General features: G+C 41.2%; 1 protein-coding gene across 1 annotated transcript in view; it reads right to left on the bottom strand.

Annotated features, from left to right (window-relative positions):
- SVEP1 (sushi, von Willebrand factor type A, EGF and pentraxin domain containing 1) overlaps window positions 1-22,020 on the bottom strand; it is a 183,592-nt gene extending 161,572 nt beyond the window's left edge. The window contains 1 exon segment of the mRNA XM_041761195.1: window positions 21,205-22,020. Coding sequence (XP_041617129.1) covers window positions 21,205-21,735 — 531 coding nt within the window. The 5' untranslated portion in view covers window positions 21,736-22,020.
- Between the last annotated feature and the right edge of the window lie 1,284 nt (window positions 22,021-23,304).

Below are 23,304 nucleotides of genomic sequence, written 5' to 3'. Positions count from 1 at the left end.
AACTTTAATGTACAAGGCTGCTGACTAGTCTTACTTATAACCATAGAAATACAATTCCAAATAAATACTTCCAAACCAAATTCAAATAATACTCGAAGAATCTTTCTCCCTTATTCAATAAGGCTTATTGCTCAAAGACAAAAATTGGCTAAAATTAGTAAATCCTTTGCTGTACTACAACACCGTAACTGTCCCAATTAAAAGAAAATGATAACCCAAGATGCTAAAAGCACATTCAACAAAACGGATTTCTGCTATTTTAATAAATAAAAAATTATGAATAAGACACCCCATTAATATAATTGTCTATTTCAAAGCAACACTATAAATCATGCTTAACTGTGAAACACCAGCTAATATCCTAATGAGATAAGAAGTGAATCTGTGATTCTATGTATTTTCACTATTATTTAAAATCCTTTGAAATTCCCAGCCAAGGCAAAAAGACAGAAAACCAGAATAAATATTACACTTCTTAAAGATTTTTGCTGCTTCTTAAAAAATCAAAATTAGAAACAAGGAACAAACTGAAAAATCCATTCATCAAGCTTATCAAATAAAGTACTGAGGTCTTTATAAAAATCTTTTACACATCTCTAAGGAAAAATAAAGAAAAATAACAGAAATATAGGTGGGTGTTTTAACCAAAGAAAACAAAGACAAAAAAAATTCTATTTGTCAGAAAATGTACAGAACATTTAACTTCACCAACCAAAATAATGTATAACAGTAATACTACTTTTTCACTTCCCAAATAGCCAAAGACCTTCTTAATTAAAATTTGGTAATATTTATGAGGAAACAGATCTTCCTATCAGGGATGCAATATGGACTGGTAATATTTGGAGTACAGTGTGACAAAGTGACAAGAGCCTTAAAAATTTCACACAATTTGAACCAAAATTCTACATCTAAAAATATCTTAAGGAAATAACTATGGATACATAGAAAAAAAATAATTAAAAGGATACATATCCCAGAATAATTTGTAATATAAGGAAATGGAAACAGTATAAAATTCCAATAATATATGTTGGTTAAAGAAATTACAGAGCAATCACGAAATATCATTACTATGATATTGTTGCATAATAATAAATTTTAAAAGTAACCAAATGTGATGATTTTATTACATTAGTGCACATGTATGTGTGCATGTACTGCATGTGTGGGCATGTATGTATTAGTACGACTGACAGTATATACATCAAAATGTTGACTATCTCCTGATAGTGTATTTAGGGAGTTTTATTGACTTCTATATTGTAATTTTATATCATTTCTAAATTTTCCACTTTCTCCTCTCTATTCTTCCCCTAGGAATGTCATGTGAACTCGGAACTTTGAGTCTCACCTATATATAATGACCACTAAATCTATGTCAAATCAAACACTTTAACTCTCAAAATGAAGTCCCATTGGCCCAGCGGACACCTTTGCCTGTGTTCCATAGAACTTTCAAACTCAACATATCCTCTCCATGAACAAATTAGGGTTCCTTTCTCCTGTTTTCAAGATACATCAAATGTGGCACCAGTGTCTATCCCATTGTACAAGTCTACATCCAGGAGCTATTATGATGACTCCTCTCTGATCTATCACCTTTAGTAATCCATCCAGACTCATACCTTTATACTTCTGAATTATCTACCTACCTTGAAATCCTATTGCTCTAGCCTTGGTTCAGGTACTACCGTCTGGGTTATTGAAAAGCAAGAGTTCTTTCAGGTGTCTCTAGCTGAAGTTGCTCTTCTTTCAAACTCATTTTTGGACCTATCCTCAAAGCTATTGTTCTGAAATAGTAATCCAATCATGTTTTAAAGCTTCCATTATTTTCCCTCTATCTATAAAGTTTAAATTTCTTTAAATGTCCTTAGACTAATCAGTCCTATACTTCCAACCACATCCCCTGGCACACTCATCTCCTGCGTACTTCCTATGTTCCTCTCACACTATGTTCTCACCACATGGATCTATGTAAAGGTTTTGGAACATCCATTCTTTCCTTGTGTTTGCAATACTTGAAAGTTCTTTAAGATTTTATTTATTTATTCATGATGGACACAGAGAGAGAGAGAGAGAAGAGAGAGAGAGAGAGGCAGAGACATAGGCAGAAGGAGAAGTAGGCTCCATGCAGGAAGCCCGATGCAGGACTCCATTCCAGGACCTGAGGATCACACCCTGAGCCAAAGGCAGACACTCAACTGCTGAGCCACCCAGGCATCCCAATACCTGAAAGTTCTTAACAAATCTTTCTCATCTCCTAATATGTCTATCTTAACTCTTTTAAGATTATATTTATTTATTGATGGGGGGTGGAGAGAAGGAGAGACACAGACAGAAGAGAAGCAGGCTCCATGCAGGGAGCCCGATGTAGGACTTGATCCCTGGACTCCAGGATCACACCCTAGGTCGAAGGCAGGTGCTATACCACTGAGCCACCCAGGGATCCCCTCTATCTTAACTCTTATCAGCCTTTCAAAATCTAGATCAAAGTTCACCTTCTCTTTGAAACATTCCCAAATTCTTCTGCTGTTGCAGAAAACATTAAATCCAACTCAACAATTCCACAACATTGCATTACACTAACCCCATCATAATTGTAGTTAACTTATCTGACTATATCCCCTAGCTAAAAAAAAGATACTCTATGGCAGGGATTAATTCTTATATTTTCACCTTGTTGATGATAAAAAAATAACTATGAAACAAATGGATGAAAGAATCAATAAACGTAAGTCCTTAGTTTTCACTAGTTATATGTTCAACATGAAGAATAAACTAATACGTTCTAAGCCAAACACTATTCTCACAGTAAATCCTTTTCTGCAGTTTGTGAAATGAAAACTCTTATAAATGTTATGTCTAAACTTATTTCACCAAATCTGTATGAAGCCTGTATTACATATGAGGCCTGTGCTAGGGTTTTTACTTATACTACTTGATGATACAACAGAACCATTAACTAAAAACCAAACCAAAACTAAAACAATGACAAAAGTAAACCTGGGAAGAATATTCTACAGTACCTAAGTTTTCCTATTTACATTATAATACAAAATAGATCATATTTAGGTATTTTTGTATGTCTCATTTAAGTATTTACTCAGACTTTACAGACTGCAATTCTAACATAAAAAAAAAAAATCTTGGCTCAAATAACATTAGGCTATTTGTTACAGTCTAGCCAAATTACAGAAGAACCAGAGGGTCAAAAAAGAGCTTAAGCTTCAGATTTATGGTCACAGAGTTTTTCCACCCACATACATGCTTTCATTATTAAAACATGGACACAAATCATTATCAAATGGACCCAAAGGGACAGTACATCAAATTGGGAAATGGTGTGCACAGGAGTTGATGAGTAGCAGACTAAATTCAGACTGTAAAAAACAAGAATAAATAGGCAAAAGACCAAGCAAACTTCCCATAATGCTGAATTCCACTATTCATTCTATAGACACACAAAGAATAAAGAAAATCTGAATAGCAAAGAGCATAGTCATCGGAATCCAAATAAAAATGAAAAAGAGCTAAATGACATGTCACTTTAGGCAAATTGTTAATTTGCTACAAAGATAAAATCAAACCCAACTTTACTATTAATTTCATTATGAATAAATGCATAAAGTGACTTCAGCTGACATGTTAAATACCTATGCAAGTGACCAAGTAAGAGCCTTTAAAGTCAAAGATGATATGGAACTTATTCATGTTCCTCACATTAAGGAGGGCAAAGGAGAAAAAAATAAAATGATCTCAAATGATATTTGGACATCAGTTTATAATTTTACAAATGACTGAGGAAAAAAATACAGCAGCAGTTACTTAGTAACACAGTTATTAAAAGCCAGTGGGCAAAATCATGTTTGAAACATTCTCACTAAATTCAGGAAGAAGACAAGAATGCCCCATCACTTCTATGGAAGAAGTCTAGCTAATCTAATGAGGCAGGAAAGAGATCGAAGTAGAATTTAAAAAATTATTCCAATTTCAAAAAAAATCAAATTGGAAGGAAATATTGAGAGATGTTGAGAGTGATGCATGAGAATATTTTAACTACAAAATTATGTAGTAACAGCTGACCAATAATCCTTGAAAATTGAACTGTGGTAGATCTACATGGCAAAATACATTTAAAAGGTAATTTTAGGTACCATATGGGAAAATTTTCATTAAAATAAAATTCTTTTTTTTTTTAATTTTTTTATTTATTTATGATAGTTACAGAGAGAGAGAGAGAGAGAGGCAGAGACACAGGCAGAGGGAGAAGCAGGCTCCATGCACCGGGAGCCTGACGTGGGATTCGATCCTGGGTCTCCAGGATCGCGCCCTGGGCCAAAGGCAGGCGCTAAACCACTGCGCCACCCAGGGATCCCTCATTAAAATAAAATTAATTAAATCAGATTATAAATTAGAAACTGCAGCTTTACTGCATATTTACATAATTATATATGCATGTACACATATACATAAAAAGAGAGATAAAACTATAATAGTTACTATATTTTCCTATTTTATCTAATATTATTAATGGGGACATGACTTCTATAAAAAGGGAAAGAAACAAAAATTATTTTTAGAGAAACACATGCAAACGGAAGTTAGCAAAGACTTTGGTTACCCCCAAAATTAAAGGTATCTGCACAGTTTCAAGATAAAAATTCAGAAATGATGTTTTAACCACACTTGGCTGGCAATAAAAATTGGATATCAACTGTATTAGCTTAAAGAAAGTGGGAAATTTATTAGAAACATATAGAAATATCTCTTCAAATCCAAGAGCAGAGAGAAAGACTGAGCCCCAAGAGGGCCTAGAACCAGGGGGCACCTCGGTGGCATAGTTGGTTCATTGTCTGACTCTTGGTTTAGCTCGGGTCAGGTCATGATGTCAAAACCCAGAGTTGAGTCAGAGTCCATGCTCAGCAGGGAACCTGTTTGAGATTCTCTCTCACTCCCCCTCTGCTCCTCCCACTCATGCTCTCTCTCTCTCTCTCTAAAATAATAAAGTTTTTGTTGTTTTATTTTGTTTTATAAAGGAGAGGAACTGGAACTGGGAACATTCAAGCTGCAGAAACCAGTGGCTACTCCTCCAACCTTCCATCTGTGTCTTTCTAGGACCATGTTGTATCTTGTCTCGGTTTCTATCAACACATCTTCATTCTCTCCTTACATTGACAGAATTCCTCTGGTTTTCTGTGCACAGTCTTAACTTTATATTCCCCACCTACTGGTCCCCCCACCCCAAAAAACCTACTTTCTTGGAGCATTTTTATGGCCTACTTCAAATTCTCGAGAGAAAGAATATAAATGATCCATCTCAACCTCTGAATTGCCCCTCTCAATCCAAACAGAAAGGGACAGCCTCTCTAGGTGGGCAAAGGACTCAGGACAGGGTACGATTCTCAGTGAAAATGACTGGTGATTGACTCAGACTATAGAAGAAATGAGCTACAAAGAAAAGAGAGAATTGAATGCTATGCTTGGACTTATCCAGTAGAAAAACTGTTTTGAAACAGTTTATCAGAGTAAACTGTTCTTCCAGAAAAGCAGCAAATGCCAGGGAACAGCGTAGATTTTTGGGAGAATTCAACTGTAAAAAATTTCCTCAGAAAGCAGAAAAATCTTATTTATGAATCAAAGCTGTCAGGAAAGAAACGATGTCTTCTTACAAGGTATATTAATAGCATCTATGAAGAAAAAATTTATCAGGAGCTTAGACAATATAAAGGGCACAGATAACCTAACCACTATATTGCAAGTATTTGGGCTTCAGGAAAAACCTAACTTTTCAAAAGGCCAGATATACTTCAAATCAAATGTACTGACACGTGGAAATTCAAATGGGGTCAAGGTTGAGGGGAGATTTTAAGTTCATGAACCTACTGTGTAGTTTATTTGTTATAGTTATCTTAAATTTATCAAAAAAACACATTTAATTGGGATATTTATTAGCGTTCCAAATAAATGACACTTTGTTTTGCTTTTCTTTTTTTTTTTTTTTTTGTCTGTTTTGTTTTGTATTTTGGCTTGTATAAATGACCACATCAATTACCATTCTAGAGCAAAAGACTCTGTATTTCATATATTTAAAAACAACAAACCTGAAATTAAACACCAAACGATTTAATGAACGATTTAAGAATAAATTAGAAGCCCTATTATATGCATATCCTTAAATCATCTATCAGTGACTCTAGTAATGTACACATTTGTAATTACTCAAAAATGTTGACTTTTAAAACTACTTTGAGAGTAATATAGTCTGGTGGATTAACCTATTCTTATAATTTAATTACATGCTTGCACTTTCCACAGTGACAGTGTTCCCTAACTACGCACTGGATACATAAATAAATCTAGTTCATTGCCTAAGGTATTTAAAGAAAGATTTTTCCAAGCATTGATGATCATGGAGCTGATTGCTAAAGCAAGGGTTCTTTTTACCTGAAGAAACAACTAGAATAGTCATAAGGAGATTTTCTTTTTCTTTTGTGATATGGGATGGCATACAAGAAAAAGAAAAAAAAGAATGTGATGATGCAGGGGAACACTGCATATCCCAGATTAAGAGAAACTAAATTTAGTTTTGGAAGACCAAGTTTTGTACAGAGGTTTGGCATATACATGTATAAACTTAAGTTTGGGCCATATAATTTGAAAGAGGGACTAGATGTACCTAGAACAAAAGAAATGAATTCTGTTGAGTCATATCTGTAGTTTAATCAAGAGTGTGAAGTTGAGTACGGACTATGGATTAGAGAAAGCTAAAAATACAGGAACTAGATAAATGAAGAGGACAGAAGCAGGTATGTTGCAAATAGAAGATGATCTTTCACTGCCTCAGTGCCTTGGTCTCTGCAATGGCTGGTAGACATATCTGTTAAGGCATATGAGGTGAGAGATGCAAGCCAGTGAAAATATATTACATAAAAGTGGCACAGGAAAGTCAATTCCCTGGACTAAATGGGGGTCAAGGGGGTGGGGGATAAGGGTGATGACTTGGGACTAGTAGATGTTTAGAGAGTGTCCAAATGACAATCTCCAAATATTCACTCCTCCTGGTCCTGCATCTGCTCCATGTGGCCATCTGCTTGGTCATCCCCAGACCTAGTCCCCATGATGGCTGCCCTTTCTGCCTCAGGTCTTTGCAATGAACTTCAACGATAAGGATGTATCAGAGGGCCCTGCACCTACCAGATCTCCAGACAAGATAGCACAGGGTAGTACTACCTGGTGGCTAAGAATTTAGACGCTGGCTCAGACTGCCAGGATGTGGATCCCAATACCTTGACTTACCAGCAGCATAACTTCGGTCAAATTACTTGTATTCTCCATGTCTCGGTTTCCTCATCTGTACTTGGGGATAATACTAACCTATTGGGGGAGATTTTGCTCTTGCAAGGATTTAATGAATTCATCTGGGGGAAAGGGCTTAGAGTGGTACCTGACAAGCAGCAATTACTCATCATCATTATCATGATTACTAAAAGAAATTGCTAGCGTGTTGCTGGAATATGTCAACTAGATAAGCCAGACAATAAAACCAGCATTTTGTTCAAAGCTGTGAATGAAAACAAATAATCCTGTTTGTGGAGGCTGAGAACATAGGTCAGGGGATTTAGGAAAACTAAGACTTTATAACCAATGATGATACAGCCCCACCAGAGGCAGGAAGGAGGTGATAAATGCCCTGGACAGAAAAACAGGAAAATAACTGCTTGACCTTTGCTGTTATGAGGATGACGTTGGAAGATTGGTTAAAGAACAGTGTGGACCTGATGTGGAGAGGGAATGCAAATTCACAATTCAGATGCCTGGAGAGTCCCTTCTGAACTCACTGCATGCAGTTCTCCACAGAGGTGCTGTGGAGCCTGCCCCCTTGACCAGATTTGGGGGTGCAGGTGGGGGTGCAGGTAGCGATTCACACCTGCCTGAGATTCTACTCAACACTTTATATTGTTCCCTTAGGAAAGTGGTCTGAGAGGTGAATTTGCTAAAATTATTATACTTTCAAAAGTCAGGCACCTCCTAAACAGTCCTTTGAGAAGATGTCATAAGCATCCTTTCGTTAGAGTTCGAAATCAGATAAGCACAACAGTATCCTTGATATACTAAAATTTAAAATGCTAAATATATGAAGATATGTCTTTTCCAGAACTCCAAGGTTATAATAAACATCACTTTTTTTTATCCTGGAGCATATATAAAATCAAATAAGATGTGACCTTTGTCCTCATCAAGCAGAAGGGAGACAAACATCCCATCCCCTCCAGAACAAGTGCTATGATGGATTTACTACACTGTTTCCCTATAATTTCCTTATTTAATCAGATATGTCCCTATAGTGTTCCTCCGCATTTGGGCAACATGTCAGATCGGTGAATACAGATTACTCTCCAATCCCTGCAAAGTTGTCTATTGCTAGGACTGCAACAATCTCTGCCTATAAATCCTGATAGTAGGTCTTATGCCTTGAAACTGTAGGAGAAAAAGGAAGTTTTGAAAGAGTGAAAAGTGGAAAAAAAATAATAAAGAAAAAGCAGGTGCTTGGGTGGCTTAGTCGGTTAACCATCTGCCTTTGGCTCAGGTCATGATCTCGGGGTCCTGGGATGGAGCCCCACGTTGGGCTCCTGCTCAGCAAGGAGCTTGCTTTTCCCGTTCCTCCCTGCTCGTGCTCTCTCTCGCTATGTCTGTCTGTCTGTCTCTCTCAAATAAATAAATAAAATCTTTAAAAGAAAGGAAAGCAAGCAAGCAAGCAAGCGAGCGAGCCATTGGTGCTTCCTGGATTTGTGGACTACCAGATGTGGTCAGAGGGCAAGCTTTGGTGCCTGGAGACCACTCAGCCCAGTTGCAGAGGAGGTGACAGTGACAGAGAATCGAAGCCTTCCACAGAGCACTTCTCGACAATGACAGGTGAGAGTAGGTCTGTAAATGCCACAGATCCTTCTCAGTTGTGGTCACTCTAAGGCTGGAACTCCATGCTGCCCCCTACCCCCCACCCCTGGGGGAGTTAAACTCTAGTTACCTTTCTTGTTGTTGGTTCCCTTCCCTGTCTCATGCTCCCAAAGTTTAGTAGGATCACCTCCCAAACAAGCAACTTGCTCTTGAACCCTCATCTTAGGTTCTTCTGCTTCTGGTGTCCCCAGAACTGTGACATTGGCCCTGCCTCTGGCTTGCTTCTTCTCCATTAAGTAGGCACAGAAGCAACTGAAAACTTCTGCCCAAGTAAATTTCCAACCGGTGTGTAAGATGCTAGTCTCTTCTTTACTGAGTTGCTGGAAAGGAAAGTATTCCACGAGGGGCAGAGAGATCTGCTTTCAGCCTGAACCCTGCTCTCCCCAGGATCCCAATGCCTGTTCTGCTTCTCCGTCTCTGTTTACCTCTCACTCCTCAATCCTTTAGTGATAGAGACTAGAGCTGGGTGCTGGGCATGGGGGTGAGGGCCAGTTGATTTTGTAGGATCTCTTCTGCACAGTCTGTGAACTCTGAGTGAATATAGCGTTCTCAGTTATTGGTGGCTCTCTTCAAAATGTGGAATGCTCAGTGTTCTTTTGTTTTGTTTTGTTGAAGATTTTATTTATTTATTTGAGAGTGAGAGAGAGAAAGAGCATGAGTGGGGGAGAGGGGCAGAGAGAGTAGACTCTCTGCTGAGTAAGGAGCCAGATATGGGGCTCAGTCCCAAGACCCCAATTCCAGGATCCCGAGATCATGACCCAAGCTGAAGTCAGATGTTTAACTGACTGAGCCACCCAGGTGTCCCTCGATGTTTAAGCCATGGGTCCTGGTGCCAAATCTGAGACAACAGAGTCCCACATAACTTCTGCTGCAGGTGAGTATTTACAATACAGATTTTTGGGCCACCTGGGTGGCTCAGTGGTTGAGCATCTGCCTTCAGCTCAGGTCATGATCCCAGGGCCTGGGAGTGAGTCCCACACCATGCTCCCCACAGGGAGCCTGCTTCTCCCTCTGCCTGTGTCTCTGCATGTCTCTCATGAATAAATAAAATCATTAAAATAAAATAAAATGCAGATTTTTACTACCGACTAGATAAAAAAAAAAGCCTAAACTTTGGTATCTTTATTGCTAGAAAATTCCAACAAAATAACTGCCTGAAATCATTACTTTTGAAGCAACATTTAAAAGCCAAGCATGCATATTTTGAAGGAAATCGTGACTAAAAAGAGAGCAATCTTGGCTAGAAAGATGTGAAAAATGTGAAAAACATAAACAAAAATTGCTTAACCTCTTTCAAAGTGAATTTCAGATTCATCTGGAAAGGTAAAGCCTATAAAATAGGATTAAAATGACAAGGCTTGCAGATATGACTCAACTGGTGTAGGTCAAAATATGTGAGCCAAGCTGAAAGAAATGCCAGGATCAAAATACAGCATCAAACAACACATCTGAATGTGCCTGAACATTCTCATCAACAACAGCAGGCAAACAGACTGTCTTTTACTGCACAGGACCAAAAAAAAAAAAAACAAAAACCAAAAAAACAAAAAACAAAACCACACAATAAAAAAAATGAAGCTTGAGAGTTAGAGAATTAATTGAGGAAAATGGGTCCTTTGAGGCAACCATTTCATTTACATGTGATAACATTACAGGGTTAGAGCCCTTCTTCCCTGAGAATGTTCTTTGATGAGAATTACCAGCCTGAGTGAGAGACACTGACAGGGCAGTGGGTGAGCGTCCCTCTCGGTGTGTGACAAGACAGAGGAGGGCCACATTCTCCAGACCTCTCAGCAAGGTGATGGAGTCTGTTTCGCCCACCATCTGTGGCCTCACCACCCTGCTCTGCAGCACACCATGGCCAGCTGTCCAGGCTCCCCTCCTCAGTGAATAACTAGCTTGCCAAGCCATGGGAAAAAAAGAAAAGCCACTACCTTCTGTGTGCAGAGTTGTACATGAGTCTGGATTCTCAAGATCCAGTGTGGCACTAGGAGAGTGAGTAACAGGTCTGGAGGGCCAGTGCTTTCAACTCAATAGATTCACCTAAGAGACTCAACGCTACAGCATCTGGCATCTGATGAAGAAAAGACTAGAATTGTATCATTTCAATTTCTTGATAATAAAAGTGCCATTTTATTTCTCTTTTTTTTTCTAGTTTCTGTGTGGAGTATCAGCCATCACTTACCCCCCAGCCCCCCTACATCACCATTTCTCACTCTTCTCCTAGGGAAGAAGGTTTTCCCCAGCTGCTCCCTTTCTCCTTCTCTTTAGCCTTTGGCTGCCAGGAAAGAGCTCTCTGTTTTACAAAGGCGAGCTCCCATGGGCCCAGAACTGTCTGTTCCTGGAGAGGCAAGTCCATTTAATTTCAAGATTCAATATCAGAAAGCTACACACCTAAGCCACAATCTCCATGGGCAGGAGACAAGGGCATGTGTGATTCTCCACCTGTCTTTGTACGTTGTTTTATAATCCAATTGATCTAGAACTCGGGAGAGGTGAAGAAAGGTATAATTTACTGAGCCCTCCCAAACCATAGCCAGATTGTTTCTAAATTTTTCCTACTCCAAGTAATGCTGGGATGAATATCCTTTTACAGGAATCTTTGAGTATGTCTTAAGTTAATCGTTTGTAAGAAATTCCTTGGGTTGGTGGTAATTACTTAGTTTAAGATTTTCTTACTTTGAAGTCTCTGTAAACTTGCTGACAATTTATCATATTGCTCTCGAAATATGCTCTGAAGTTTTAAATGTATAGATGTATCATGAATGTTCTACATTGAGAGGAAGATATTGAAGACACAAGAAAGAAGGGTAAAGACTTGGTGGAAGGTCTTCTTTGGCTGAGGGAAGAGACCCTCACTCTAATATGCACAAGGAAGTATGGGTGCACATGAGTTTAGAGGTGGAGCTGATGGAAACTTGAAAAAGTTCATATCTGAGAAAATTTAAGTGTATATATCTTAACCACATACACACATTTTAAATATCACCTTTGGAATTTTTTTTAAAAAAACTACATATAAGAAATAGTGAAAAGGATTATAAGGGAAAGGAAGGGAATTGAGTGGGAAAAATTAGGGAGACAAACCACGAGAGACTCCTAACTCTGGGAAACAAACAAAGGGTTGCAGAAGGGGAGGTGAGCAGGGGGATGGGGTAGCTGGGTGATGGGCACTGAGGAGGGCACTTGATGGGATGAGCACTGCATGTTATACTGTATGTTGGCAAATTGAATTTTAATTTAAAAAATGTAAAAAAAAAAAAAAACCTACATTTTTGCATTAGCAGCCAATATATCCTAACCAGTGTTGTGGGATGGGCAATACACAATGAAGGCTATTAGTAGTGGTTCCCCAGGAATGAAGGAAACAGTGCATCGAACACATGTATCTATCTACCTACCTATCTGTAATATATTTTATATATTCTAGTAGCAACTTACAACTGGAAAAACATCCAACTTGGACCTTCCTTATTCGGCGACTGAGTAAATTCACCAAGTTAACTAGCTTTACTTAGTAAATGGTTCAATCATGGAATAGGTCCTGCAGAGAACTTTCTTCAACATGTTTCTCTACTAATATTGCGGAAAGTTATTTTTTCCCTTAATTTTGCATTACATCTATTCACATCTAGAAACAAAGTAGCTAGCACTATTACGACATACATAGTAATGAGACTCTATCCTCAAGTGGGTAGCTTTCACATTTCCTGCACCTCTGAAAGAAATATATGCTCTGATTTGAAAAAAAAAACTTTATTGCTTAACTCTTTCCACAAATAAACAGCAACTGCAGGACAGATGGCAAAGACGATGCGTACTTTAAAAATCATCTTATGAAGATTGATAAGAAAACACACCTTAATGTGTTGCAGATTTCACCTTCTGACCACTACCATTCATTTCAAGTGAAGCACTGTGACAACACCCAAAGCACATCCTCAGCTCCCCCAGAGTTTTCCCGATCCACAATTGGCCTCCAAACCAGAGCAGGTTACCGTATGTAAGCAGAGTCTATGCCAGAAATCCATTCTTCATATGGTCTGGGGAGCTTTAGAGAACAGTCTCAAAAATCAGGGAAAGGCAGACACAATACAGAACAGGAAATTCCTTGTAATGTAGATGTCTCTTGACCTGACAGGCTTACTCTAGAAAAGCCAAGGAAGCTACCATGTTTTTCTGAGAAATGTTAACCTGGGTTCATTAAATAAATGATAAAATACTGATTTTATTTTGTAGGATGCATTTTCCCCATCACGTTCGGTATACTATTTGATTTGGGAGTGGATGCCACACTATTTAGAAGCTTCTGGTTCCTGGGAAACTAACACAAGAAGGTTTTGTTGCCAAAATGTAAATGGATTGCTCTGGAACTTTGATAGTTTTTACTACAAGAAGTGTAATCTAGCACAAGGATGAAAATGTTTCAGTCAGGCAAGGCCTGACTCTTCTACCTTGAGCTGAGTCGGGCCAGTGCCATTTGCAGAAGAAATGAAGTGGGACTTCTACAATTTCCCTGGTTAGACTCATGCTCTTCCCGGCACACTGGTATGGCAAAGGCTGCTTAACCTCTTCAAGGATGGGCATGAGCCCAAGCTGTCCCGAAAGAGATCTACACAGAAGTATTCTTTTCTTTTTCTTTTCTGTGGGAAGTGCTTTAATTCTTTTTTAATATTTTATCTAATTTTTTATTTCAATTTGCCAGCATATAGTATAACACTCAGTGCTCATCCCATCAAGCGTACATAGAAATATTATGTGGATTGCCACAGAGTCTCCTTAATGATGGTACTATCTTTGCCCTGTGCTCCTCCCCAGGGTCTGGCATAAGGCCCTGATAGTAGGAGCTCCAACAGCTATCTTAAACCACTGAGGTGACCTATAGATGGTGGAGCAGAAAGGAGAGACTCTGGATCCCTGAAAACATCACAGACCTACGATATTAGAACTTTCTTACAATTTTCAAAACAATTTGAGACAGAAATCAATGTTTATTGTGTTCAAGCCAGTGGCACTTTAGATTTTTCAATTACATCCAGCTAAATCTACTTTTAGCTAATTCACTGGTTTATAAGGAAGCTCAGAAGGTAAACTAGAAAAGATTACACCATTTCAGGCTCTGCCCATGATTGGTCTGTGTTAGAGTAGCAGTCAAGGACCAGGAAAGGAAATCCCATGAGCCAAGTGGGGACTCTGACGAACTGAGACAAATCCCACCCAGAATTGCTACATATTCCAATTAGTCAAGAGTAAGACAAAAAGATTTTTTTTGAATGCTATCTTCTGATTTTAAAATACCTGTTAGAATTAGAAAATAAATTGTATGGAAGGGGTGAGGGAGGAAAAAAGGAAATATATATATATGTATATGCATATATACACACACACACACACACACACACACACACACACACACATATGTCCAAATGAAATGCATCCATTGAATGAAAAGGCCTGAAAGCCACTATTTAGGTCTTCTGGGCTAGAATGTTTGGCTTTATGTCTTTTTTTTAAAAAGAGATTTATTTATTCATGAGAGAGAGAAGAGAGAGAGAGAGGCAGAGACACAGGAGGAGGGAGAAGCAGGCTCCATGCTGGGAGCCTGATGTGGGACTCGATCCCGGGACTCCAGGATCATGCCCTGGGCCAAAGGCAGGCGCTAAACTGCTGAGCCACCCAGGGATCCCCAGGCTTTATGTCTTACGTAACACTTTTGCAGTTCTAGAAATGGAATCCTGACCACTTCTCTCTAGGTTTTGATATAACCCAAGACATGGAGGTAACATAGTAAAATGTGGGTGAGGATAGGAAATGGCAGGGAGGGGAGGAAAAAGATGACAGGTCGGAGGACTGGATTGACTGTGACATTTACTTAGTTTTGTCATGAGCATTTAGTTACCCAACTTCTTCTAGAATCTGATGCTGCTCCTGTAAAACTTGACTCTGCACAACAGATTCTGTAAAATCCTAACATGAAAGCACTTGGTGCATTATAAACCACTTTACAAATTAAAGGTATATTTGACCAAGAATGAATATATTTAATAATTCCATGGCCACTATGAAGAGAGAGCCTCTCTGAGCACATTTGTACCAGGAGGACCTGGTAGGGGGCAGGGGATGGGAGAGCCTTTCCTATCCTTTGACCACAGAAGTGAACTAGGACAGAACAGCCCAACCTCTCTCTGTGTCTAGGCATTCAGGTCTTAGACCAAGAGTTCTCATGCTACATTTCAACCAAACATAACGTACCACTGGCAGCCAATAATGATAACAGAAGCAATAGGTGTACATTTTTAAAATAAACCTGTAATAATATAATACAGTGCCCTATGTTCTGGGAAAAACAAAACTAAACACATGCAAGTGGTAGATTCAGAAGACATTTGGATTCAATATTTGAGATTTGCTCTCTCTTCTTCAAATACAGAATTTTGGTACCATTTTTGCCTGGGAAATATACATCAGGTCTGGATCTACTTTAAGCACCTAGGACTCATTCAATTCACACTTCTAGAGTTTGGATGGGATTACAAAACAAGTTCCAAGTGCAAAAGGAGAACTGCTTAAAAGTTTAAGAAACACCAAAGAGGAAACATTTCCAGAGCTACATTTAGGAATAGAGCTTTTCAGCACTGGAGAAAAACAAAACAAAACAAAACCAAAAAACAAAAAAAAAAACTTAGCTTCTGCATCCATGAGCAACTCTTGACATCTAAATCACGTTCTGAGTTTGGGACAGCTGAATCCACTGCAGACTGTATGACTCCCCTCAACCTTTCCCTCTAGGAAAGGAAAACTCAAACCTTCCCTATTCCTTCAGCATTTGGGCCATCAGGAAGCCTGCTGCAAAATGCACAAAGACTATTACTGGTCTACTGTTTGGAAACAAAATGGCCCTAATTTCCTTTATCAGGCTTTGAGTCTAGTGTCATCTCACACATCTCCAGATTTTATTAGAAAACTTACAAGCAGATCCTTTCTTCCCAAAAGGCTGAGGGAGTAGATCTGTCTCCTGGTAAAAGTGTGAACGTATACCAAAGCAGACATATAGCAATGATGCTCTTTCCCTAAAGCTGCTGCCCATCTATTCCCAGTCTTCTGGCTATCTAGAGCTCGAATTTTTTGGTGAGACAGCACATTCCCCGCGAGAGGATCATATTTCTGGAACTCTGGAACAATGGAGGAAGCAGAATTTTTTTTCAAAGGAAGTTTCGTGCTGTTTGTTTAATAGATATTTAACAAAAGTTAAGTAGGAACAAGGGGCTCTGATTTTCTTACACCTTGAAATGCTGAAGAGGTGGGGAGTCTTGCGTTCACATTGGGGCCAATCCAAATACATAGTTTAGGAAAGGCAATTTATAAACACCCAGTGGGGAGAAAAACTAAGAAGAAAGGTAAGGGAAGAGTCATTCCTTGGAAAGGATAATCTGAAGAGCTCTCTGTTTATTTTGTAAAAGGTTTTCCTGTAACTAAGTTCAAGGCGCTAAATCTTCCTTCCATTCTACTGACTGTGTTTCTGGAAGGATCTGTCCTAACCACAGATTCACTGCTTTAGTCCTTGCACGCTGTGATAAGTGCTCGGGGATGATGTCTAAAAGGAAAAGATCTACGATGCAGTTGACCATTGAAATAAAATGTGGTAAGTGTGCACACATATACACCTCCCATCAAGCTGTACAATTCTGATGCCAAATTTAAAAAAAAAAAATGAAGCCCACTGCTATCCTCTTTGTTTAGTCAATCACATATGCTGAAAGCTAACAGCAAATTGCACGCTTGGTAAAGAAAATTCTACATCTTGAGATTTCTACGTAAGAAGAATAAGGGGTCTGGATGTGAGGGGTAGCTATGAACTTGCAAGCACGCATGTAGGTGTACATTAATGTGTCTGTGTATTTGTCTGCCTGTGTTTGTGTCCATGTAGAGTTGTGTGGACATTCAGTTTCAAGCGGAAAAGGCTTGAAAAACTAATTTTTCTGGGGAAAGTAATTAACCTCAAAAACGTTCCTGTGATGTTCAGTTTCCCAGCTCACAGTCTGTTCTAATAATACCGTTCTGCACACACGTGGGAATCTGACAAACTGTCTCATTTCCATGATGAAACGTATCAAGTTTCATATCCAAACCCAAACGACACAGCTTACCATTTTCAAACTAATTCCGCATTGAAATAGGCTTGCCTGATCCCCATGCAGACATCCATATTCAAACCTCCACTCATGTCACTTTTAAACATCACTCCTCTTCTATCCATTTTCTCCCAATACCATATTTTAATTACACCTAAGAATGCTCATCAGAGGTCTGGAAAAGGTACAGCAAGGATACGTTAAGTTTCCAGGTTAGCCAGGGACTGAGTCCAGCTGCACCTTCACATACCCCGATCCAAATGAGAAAAGAAAAATAATATCAAGCGGAAGTTCAGCAAACACCAACTTTTGAGAAGTCTCGGCCTGCTAGATTACAAATGGATCCAGACCGAAGAACAGCACTGGGAAACCTTGTTGGCAATTTCACGTTCCAAGACAGGATGTAGTACTTGGAAGGAAAAAGCTGAAGACAGAGCAGGTCTTGAGGCGAGCCATGTGTACTCGATTCATTACCCATTTAACTGTTTTGGATCAACATACTCAGAGGCCCCACGCAAACCTGGCCAATCCAAACAGAGGAGCTGGTATATGACAAGTTTTTCCCTGATGCAGCAGGGCTCTTCTCAGATGGAGTGGGTGGTGACATCAGGAATGAGGCCAGCCCTAAGATCTCCTGAGTCCTTGGTGTGGGACCAACAGAGAAACTGGATCTGCAGAACTGAACCCTGCCTGGTGAAACTACTTCAATTAAAGGGGAACATCTTTAAGGAGTTACTTCATCTCCTAAATGCAAAGGTTTTGCAAACTTCATAGGGAACGAAAAAAGCACGAAGGAAATGAAAAATCAACTGATAAAATGAGAGATATTATCACCATGAACAAATTTAGAAAGTGAGTGAAATACCAAGAGAAACTACTTGCCTCATCCTTAAAAGTGGGAGGGTTAATACCACTAAGACTCAAAGAGCATTTGCAAATCAATAAGAAAAAGAATCACCCTCGGACAAAAAATGGATAATCCCAAACATTTTAATGAATATTCAAAAAAGAAGAGTTATATATGGCCAATAATTATGAAAAAAAAAAACGTTCGGCCTCACTAATAAGGAAATGCAATTCAAAATAGGATTCTATTTTTCACATATAAAGTGGGGTGGTGGGGGGGGACAGAATGTTTAAATACTAGCCTATGTTGGCTGCATCCTAGGTACTAATCCAGGCCCTATTGGGGGGACCTAATCCAGGCAATTTGGTACCAATTTTCTGCAGGGCAACCTGGCACATGTACCAAAGGCCATAAGAAATGGGCATGCTCTTTGATTCAATAATAGCTGCCACTTTAGAAATTTGCATTGAGGAAATTATTAAAGATATGAGCAAAAATTTAGTCACACAGTGCTGTTTAAGACAGCCTAAATATATAATAATAGATATTTACATGATAAAAACAAAGTTATATTCTATAGTGGAATACTATGTGACTTTGAAAATGGATAAAGCAAGAGTGTATTTCTTATTATGGAAAGAAAACTGAAAATACGATGGAATAGAAAGTCAAGTGACAAAAGAGAATGTACAATATAATCCTTTTTTGGGCAAACACTTTCTGCATGCCCAAAGCATACCTTTCCTCTAAACAACTGCAAAAAGTCAAGAAAGGTGTGTATCACAATACTACAGTATACTTATAGGAATTTTGTCTGATTATTTTATTTTCTAAAACAGCCACTTATTATCGGTAAAAATAAGGAGCCTCGGTGTCCATCGAAAGATGAATGGATAAAGAAGATGTGGTTTATGTATACAATGGAATATTACTCAGCAATTAGAAACGACAAATACCCACCATTTGCTTCAACGTGGATGGAACTGGAGGGTATTATGCTGAGTGAAATAAGTCAATCGGAGAAGGACAAACAGTGTATGTTCTCATTCATTTGGGGAATATGAATAATAGTGAAAGGGAATATAAAGGAAGGGAAAAGAAATGTTGGGAAATATCAGGAAGGGAGACAGAACATAAAGACTCCTAACTCGGGGAAACGAACTAGGGGTGGTGGAAGGGGAGGAGGGCGGGTGTTGGAGGGGAATGGGTGACGGGCACTGAGGTGGACACTTGACGGGATGAGCACTGGGTGTTTTTCTGTATGTTGGTAAATTAAACACCAATAAAAGTTAATTAAAAAAAAATGTATTCCAATATTTTCTGTATTGAAATCAAAATCCTGGTTGCTTTCACTTGAAATAGGTGAAAATGAATTAAAAATTAATAGTAGGTAATAAATACCTAAGAATTTATTTCAAAGGGATAAGAAAAAGGGAGAATTTGCATTGCCAGATATTTACATATATTGTAAAGTCATAATAATTAAATCACTTTTGCAAAGCTTAAAAATAATAGATAAATTAATAGGCAGCCAGAAGATCAAATACCCATAAGCATTTAGTGTATGATAAAAGTGGTATTCAACTAAATTGGAAAGGATGGATAGCTTTCAAGCGAATGATACTAGGACAACTTGTCAACTATTTACTAAAAAATGAAATTAGATATTGCCACACCACATGCTAAAATAAGTTCCAGGTGGATTAAACTGTTAAATGGGAAGCCATTTCTCCAATTTGGGAAACGAAAAGGCCATTCTAAGAAGATAAGCAAATTTAGGATCTTAAGGACAATGTTTAGAAGATTTGAAAAAAGTTTACATCATCCATCTAACGACACTGCAATAAACAAAAGTAAAAGACAGTGACCTGGAAAAACATTTGCAACACATACAAAAATGAGTTACCGGTCTTCCTATATAAAGAGCTTTCACAAATCATTAAGAAAAGAAAAGAAAAAAAAAAACTAACACGTACTAGCAGTGCAAAATGGGCAAAAATGATGGCCAGATAGTTATTAAAGGGAAAATACAAATGCCCAATAAATGTACTGGAAAATGTTCATCCACAATAAAACTAAATTCATTTCAGTGAATTTGCTGAAATGATACCTGTAGATAACTATGACATTGGCAGATATTTAGAATAACAGTTCAATAACAGTAAGGCAGCCTTACTGCTGTGAGGAGAGCCTTACTCTACTGGTGGGAATGTAAATTTAATAACCCTCCAAGGGACACTTGGACAATATGTTTCAAGAAGTTTACAAATGTTCATAGTCTCTAATTCAGGAACCTCTATAGAATTTCTTCCTAAGGAAGTAGTCAAAAGGGCGCACAAGTATGCGTGGTTTGCCATGACTTAGTTAATAAAGAGCCTAAATGGCCAATAATAGGTGGCAGGTGAAATAAACTGCAGTGCACGGATTCAGTGGACTAGTATGCAGCTGACGTAGATCTCGAACACCTATATTAGATATAATAATATACTTACGTAGATCATTTTTGATACAACAAATGAAAACCGCAGGCTACAAACCAGCGGGCTACCGCTTTGTGAAACCTATGCCCAGACGTGCCTGGGGTGGGGGGCGACTGCTCAGCAACACGCACACGGTGGTTCTTTTAGGGGTAGGGCTGGGGTTACAGGGTTCTCCCTCCCTCCCTCCCTCCCTCCCTTCCTCCCTTCCTCCCTTCCTTCCTTCCTTCCTTCCCTCTTTCATTCATTCTACCAACACCGGCCGGTGCGGTGCGTGTCAGACAGCTCTGCGTGTTCCAAATGTTCTTCGACATTGGAGTATGCATGACTTGGTAATCAGAAAAAAAAAAAAAAAAGTGAAATTGTGCAAAAGTCCATCCTCCAAAAACCGACCTCGTCTTCCAGATGCTAAACCAAAATCCTATGGAGGTCCCAGACTCAGAAGAGGAAAGGCGTGCGGGGAGATGCGCACCGGAGGCGCAAAGCCGGGAGGAAGGACCCGGGGAGCTGGCCGTGCGCTGCTCCGCGCCCCGACCTTGGAGCCGCTGCGTAAAACGCGCTCACCTGTCCCAGCCCGGGGCGCGGTGTGCCTCCAGCAGGGGGGCGCGAGCCGCAGCCCGGGACCCGGGACCCCTTCGACGGAGGGGAAGGGGCCTGCCCTCCGCTGGGCCCCCCTCCCCGGCCCGCAACCATGGGAAGGAGGGGGCGGCTCTGCGTCCGCGCGCCCCGGGACTGGCCGGGGGCGCCCGGGCGGGGGGCGGGGGGCGGGTGGGGGTGGGGGGCCCCTTACCGCCGCTTGCTGGAAGGCGCCCTTGGTGTAGGTGCCGCCGCCGCGGTAGGCGATGGCCGGGATCTCGCGGCGCAGCAGCGCGCACTTGTGCTGGTGCGCGCGGCGGTGGGAGATGTAGTCGACGCGCGGCACCACGTTGTTCTTGGACGAGAAGGTCACGATGGCCACGCGCGTGGCCGTGGGCACCACGGGGAAGTCGGACAGCAGCTTGCGGACGAAGCGGAGCTCGCTGAGGAAGTTGGCCTGGCCCACGCTGGACGACTCGTCCACCAGGAAGACGAGCTCCAGGCGCCCGCTGAGCTCCCGCAGCCGCCGCACGCGCCGCCGGAACGCCTGGCCCAGCCGCTCCACTCGGCGGCCCGCCGCGTCCTCGGCCGGCGCGGGCGGCACCGACAGGCGCCCCGGAGCCCCGGGCGCGGCCTCGGGGAACAGGCGGAAGCTGAAGTTGCGCGACGGGGACAGCTGCTGAAAGGTGGCCCAGCCCGAAACGAGCGCCAGACCCCAGCAACAAAAGGCCAGGCGCGGCCACATCGCGCTGCGGCCGGAGCGGCGGGCCCGGGAGCCCGCGGGGCGCGGGGGGCGCGCGGGGGGCGCGCGGGGCGCGCGGGGCGGCCGGAGCCTGGGCGCCTGGGGTCCCGGCCCGGGGGACGCGGGCGGCGGGCGGCGGCTCGGGGGCTCGCGGGGCTCCCCCGGCGGGGCTCTCCTCCGCCCTCTCTCCCCGAAGCCTATAAAATGTTAGAAGGAAAGGGGCAGTCGGGAAAGAGCTCCCGCGTGGAGGTCCCTCCCTCGCCCTCGCCCTCGCCCTCCTCTCCGGCTGTCTCTCCCGCTCCTCTATCTCTCTCCTCCCCCTCTCCCGCTCCCTCCTCTCCCTCTCCCTCTCCCTCTCCCTCTCCGCCCGGGATCAAGCCAAAGCCTCGGAGATTCCATGACACCAGAACCCCGCGTCTGTCAGCCTGTCAACATTCCCGCAGCAAGCGCACCAGCGCCGAAGCCCTGATTGATCCCATATGTCTGGCAGGAGCTGCAGAGGAATTCGCTGGAGATGGATCCAGATGCCGAGAGTGCCACAGTAATTGGAAACACTTTGTAGAGGAAAACACACGCAGGCTGGCCAGCCAGGGGAAAGCATCCTTTGAAAACTGCTTGCTCACCTTTTTGGGTCTCCTTTTCGGTGCCCCACAACCCTCACCACATGCATGTTTATTTGCCTTTCCAGGTGGGGATCTCTGATGCGTGCTGTGTGGTGAGTGTGTAGACTCTGGAGGGCCCTCTCAGGCCACACCATGCGGGGACTGCAGCTACCCCTCCTCGGCGCTTGGGGATTTGTCCTGCTGCTTCACCCCTGCGTTCAATTCTTTTGTTCGTTTGCTCCTTCATTCATTCAACAAATAGCTTTGAGCACCTATTATGTGCCAGGACCCCAGGAATGTAATGAGGAACAGAAATCCCTTGTCCCCAGGGAACTTACAGGGTAACAAGTGAGATGGTCTATTAGCCAGATACTCCACCGAGGGTATGTAGAATTATAGCCCTCAATAGCAAGCCCTGTAAAGGGGATCTTAGATAGCCAGACTTGACCTTGAGGAGGTCAGGGAAACCTCTAAGAACATCTGTGCTGGAATCTGAAGAATGAATAGAGAGAGGTCCTCTTTCCCCAGTCCCCTCTCATGTCTGTTTCAACAGGCAAGACCCATAGAGGTCTACTTCCTTGACTTTGAGTGGTACCTGTCACACAGCTGCGGTGAAACACAAGTTGCCACCTGGGTGTGGTTTTTCCAAAGCAAGACCCCAAAAGTAAGGGCACACTTTGCATTAGAGGCCGGGCCCTTGGTTAAAACATTAACCATTAAAACACTCCAGCTAGGAGTCAGGGGTCTTGTGTAGAAAGGCCCCCGCAGTTACATAAACCACCTAAACCAAGTTACCTCCCATCCTTGGCATCAGTTTCTGCATCTGTTTCATGATGGAATTCAATGATCTTAAAATCTCCTCTATCTCTAGTATCAGAAGATCTAATGCCATCTAAATTTAATGGAATTCCTTCACCGAGAGATATCACCGTGTATTGGTTGAAATGTGAGGGTTCTGGAGTCAGTTTGG

The sequence above is a fragment of the Vulpes lagopus genome, chromosome 7, assembly GCF_018345385.1.
Source record: "Vulpes lagopus strain Blue_001 chromosome 7, ASM1834538v1, whole genome shotgun sequence".
NCBI lineage: Eukaryota > Metazoa > Chordata > Mammalia > Carnivora > Canidae > Vulpes > Vulpes lagopus.
Note: the sequence above shows the minus strand (reverse complement) of the source record. Positions and strands in the feature narration are given on the sequence as shown.